Raw genomic sequence first — 3,768 nt, 5'->3', positions numbered from 1 at the left:
CTGAAGCTTGAAAAGTACTCTTTTGCAGGATTTACAGGTTAAGGCTTCTCCACCTGTTCAGAGTACACCGCAAATAAACAATGATCCAGCTATTATTCAGGCAAGTAATGAGAAAGATCTAATATATATAATTAGGTCTGTTATAACATAATTCATTTTATTTATGCAGTCTCATTATCCTCGTCCACCTACCACATCTTCAAGCCTTCCTCCAGTTTCCAGTGCTCCAGCGGTAGATCCTAATTCTCATCCATCACAACTGGGACATCCTGGATCAGCATCTCAAGGGGCTCTACCTTTGTATCAACCTGGAGGGAATTTAGGCTCTTGGGGGCCATCACATCCACCCCAAAATGCAAGTGGTAGTGGACTTGCTATGCCAATGTATTGGCAAGGGTTTTATGGTGCCCCAAATGGACTACCCCAATTGCCCCAACAGTCACTACTTCGACCCCCACCTGGATTGTCGATGCCTCCTTCCATGCCACAGATGCAGTATTCCGCTTTCAACTCATCTATGCCAACTGGAGGATTGAGTCTACCAGGGTCAAACTTGCCTGAATACCCTCCTTCATTGATTCCAAACACTGCTAGTCTAACCTCATCTTCCTTACCTGCTTCATCATTGCCCTCAAGTGCGCAACCACCCCAACCTACACCAGCCTTGCCTTCAAATGTGCTGCCCCTCCAACCTGCTCCTGCTTTGCCTTCAAGTGTCCTGCCGCTGCAGCATTTGGCACCTGGTTCTGAAACAGTATCCAGTAATTTGCCAAACAAGACTTCACTGACTGCTGTCTCCACGGCAACATTTAGTTCCTCTTTGCCAGCATTATCTCCTACTACTACAAACCCTGGTGCAACTGCTGTTGCACCTCATATCACTAATATACCCAATCCTTTACCAGGTCCATCTCAATCTAAAATTGCTGTTGGAGCTTTGAATTCTGGTCCTGTGGAGACATCCACACCTTCATTATTAGCTCCAGGGCATCTCCTGCAATCTGGACCTGCTACTGTCTTACCAACTCAATCAGTACAGACAGTTCAAAAGGATGTTGAGGTAGTTCAAGTGTCACCATCACAGTCATCAGAACCGTCAGCAGTTGTTAAATCAGAAACTCAGCCACCAATATTGCCAACACCTCAACAAACTCATGCACAAAGGGTATTCCTCTGAAATATTTTATGTGTAGTTTTACTTTATATATGCATTTTTTTTTAAAATTTATAACATGGCACTGAAACCCTGGTTGTCAAGAGCCTTTTAGAACTATTATTAACTTTGCAATGCCAAATGTCTTGTTATACTTTATGCTGTAAATTTGTCGTTGCAGTCTGCTTTAAAGGTGAGTCATTTTGTGTTCTAAACATATTCCATTATTATCAGAAACAATCTTTAAAACTTGTGATACTTTAATACTGGCATACTTGTTTCTTTCAGTCTCCATTTTTATGTATGCAAAATTGCAAATTGCAAACGGAACGAATTTTTATGATTTCCTGTTTTATCTCCAGCCAAATGGAGCTCCATTTCAGATGCGCCACAACAACTACAGAGGGCGTGGAGGAAGAGGAACTGGGGTAATTATATTGTCTATGTCAAAGCTATGAATCTTATATCATATAGTAATGTGAAGTGATGCCTTCCCTACGTCTTATTCTTTTGGTTGCAAGTGGGCCATTTTTGTTAATCTCAATTATGGAGATCATTGCATGTCTTTTATGATCAGTTATATTCCTCTTCTTTTCTATATAGATTTCAAGACCAGTGACAAATTTTACAGAGGAGTTTGATTTTATGGCAATGAATGAGAGATTTAACAAAGATGAAGTTTGGGGTCATCTTGGCAAGATTTCTAAATCTGATTCAAGGGACGAAGAAGGGAATGTAAATGGCAATGATGACAATAATTATCACGAAGAAGAAGATGCTGGCCATCCTAGGGTTGAGGTCAAGGTGGTCACTCCTTCCATTGTGTTATCTCATTTCTAATGTGCACTATTGTCTTTGTTGCTAGTGCCATACTCACTGTCAAAATATCTTAACTGAACTATTGATTTGCAGCCTGTTTATAACAAGGATGACTTTTTTGATTCCCTGTCTTCTAATGCATTGGATAATGCATCAAATCAAGTAAGGCCAAGGTTTTCTGAGCAGAGGAAGATTGATGCCGAGGTACATGCAGTAGTGCATTCATCTACAGTTTCTCTGACTTTTTAATAACGAGGTTAATATAATTTCTAACTTTTCAGACATTTGGAGGAGAGTACGCAAGATATAGGGGTGGTCGTGGCCGTGGCCCTTATCGTGGTGGCCGATCTCGAGGTTATTATGGAGGATATGGCGGTAGAGGATATGGCTATGGTTGTAGAGGCCGTGGTCGTGGCTCTTCCGACTAGAGTGCGTATATGTGGTATATTTGCATAAGTTTGTACGAGAGCAATGCGCGTGGTAAAAAAAGGTTTGGTTTAAAGCAAAAGTTGTGTTCTTCTCCCATGAGGATTGGCAATGTTTAGAATATTTCCATTGTTGTTTTTGCATTTTAGTTTTCTGTAATCTGAGGAATAAACTAGGTTGTAGGGAGGATGGTCGGGATCCGTGGTTCCATATTTTCATTTCTCTTCTTTCCCTCAATGAAGCTTTCATCAGGCGATTGGTCATATATAGTGCTTCAGCCATCCCAACCTCTGTTCAAGTCAATTAGATATCCAGATTAACATCAAATATTTAATCATACATATATTGCGAAAAAATTTTATCTGGCAAAGAACCCATAAAGAGATGAATTAGTTTAAGTTATTCATATTTGATTGACTTGGTGGAACTAGTTTAAGTTATTCATATTTGATTGACTTGGTGGAGAAGGATCTTTTGTGGAGTTGATTTTTTTTTTTTTTTATAGTGCAATTGACTCTATTACACTGTAGTATCTGTTCATAATTACTTTCTCAACCTACTGAAGCACAAACAAAGAGTCAGTCTTGAACCCACTACTTTTCATGTGGGAGTGTAAATTGGCTGCCGGTAGACGATAATGTTTTTGGCGAACTTGAAATTTTTTTTTTTGGTATCAAATTAACATCCTGATTGATTTGGAGGGAAAAAAGTCTTTAAACTTTACTCAAAAGGTCAATTAGGTCTTAAACTTTCAAAAATTGCAATTAATGCATAAACATGTTATTTTGAAGCATTGAAACCCAATAATGTGTTGGTGACATGTAATTGCAAGTGTATTAGTTGACCTAATTGACCATTTGAATAATGTTTAGGAACTTATTTTACCATTTATCTTTTAAAAATTATATATCAACATCATTTGTGTACCCCTTCTCATCATTTGAAATTTTGAATGCTCAAATTCTTCAAATTTTATTCTTCTTTACCCTCCGTTGCCACCTTTATCAAAATGTGTACTTACATTTTTTCTGTGTAAATCACATCATTTTTCTCAATCATATAATTTAAGATTTATTTATGTGAAAAAATATTTATGTATAGTATAATTAGATATAATTATTCATAAATATTTGAAATTTGAAATTTTAATATAATTGTTACAAAACAGAACTAAGAAATCTTAAATTTATCGTGGCTTACTACTTCAACGCATCAATGTATAATCCCTCTACGCATTTTCCTGCCGTTGTCGTTATTCAATTTGGCCTCAAAGAAGTTCATAATCACGATAGGACTCCGCAATTGTCAATTGGGGAGAAGTTGAAACCCTAAATTACACACACTCCTTCAACCCCATCCCCCCCCCCCCC

At 38.0% G+C, this 3,768-nt stretch overlaps 1 protein-coding gene across 1 annotated transcript in view; it reads left to right on the top strand.

The window, feature by feature from the left end:
- LOC116025928 (protein decapping 5-like) overlaps nt 1–2,754 on the top strand; it is a 4,864-nt gene extending 2,110 nt beyond the window's left edge. Inside the window, exons 3-8 of the mRNA XM_031267307.1 lie at nt 29–100; nt 170–1,165; nt 1,516–1,581; nt 1,757–1,957; nt 2,066–2,176; nt 2,254–2,754. Coding sequence (XP_031123167.1) covers nt 29–100; nt 170–1,165; nt 1,516–1,581; nt 1,757–1,957; nt 2,066–2,176; nt 2,254–2,400 — 1,593 coding nt within the window. The 3' untranslated portion in view covers nt 2,401–2,754. The remainder of the gene's footprint in view (nt 1–28; nt 101–169; nt 1,166–1,515; nt 1,582–1,756; nt 1,958–2,065; nt 2,177–2,253) is intronic.
- Nucleotides 2,755–3,768: the final 1,014 nt, after the last annotated feature.

Source organism: Ipomoea triloba, chromosome 7 (genome assembly GCF_003576645.1).
Source record: "Ipomoea triloba cultivar NCNSP0323 chromosome 7, ASM357664v1".
Taxonomy (NCBI): domain Eukaryota; kingdom Viridiplantae; phylum Streptophyta; class Magnoliopsida; order Solanales; family Convolvulaceae; genus Ipomoea; species Ipomoea triloba.
The sequence above is the reverse complement of the archived record's forward strand: the minus strand, read 5'-3'. Positions and strand labels throughout refer to the sequence as shown.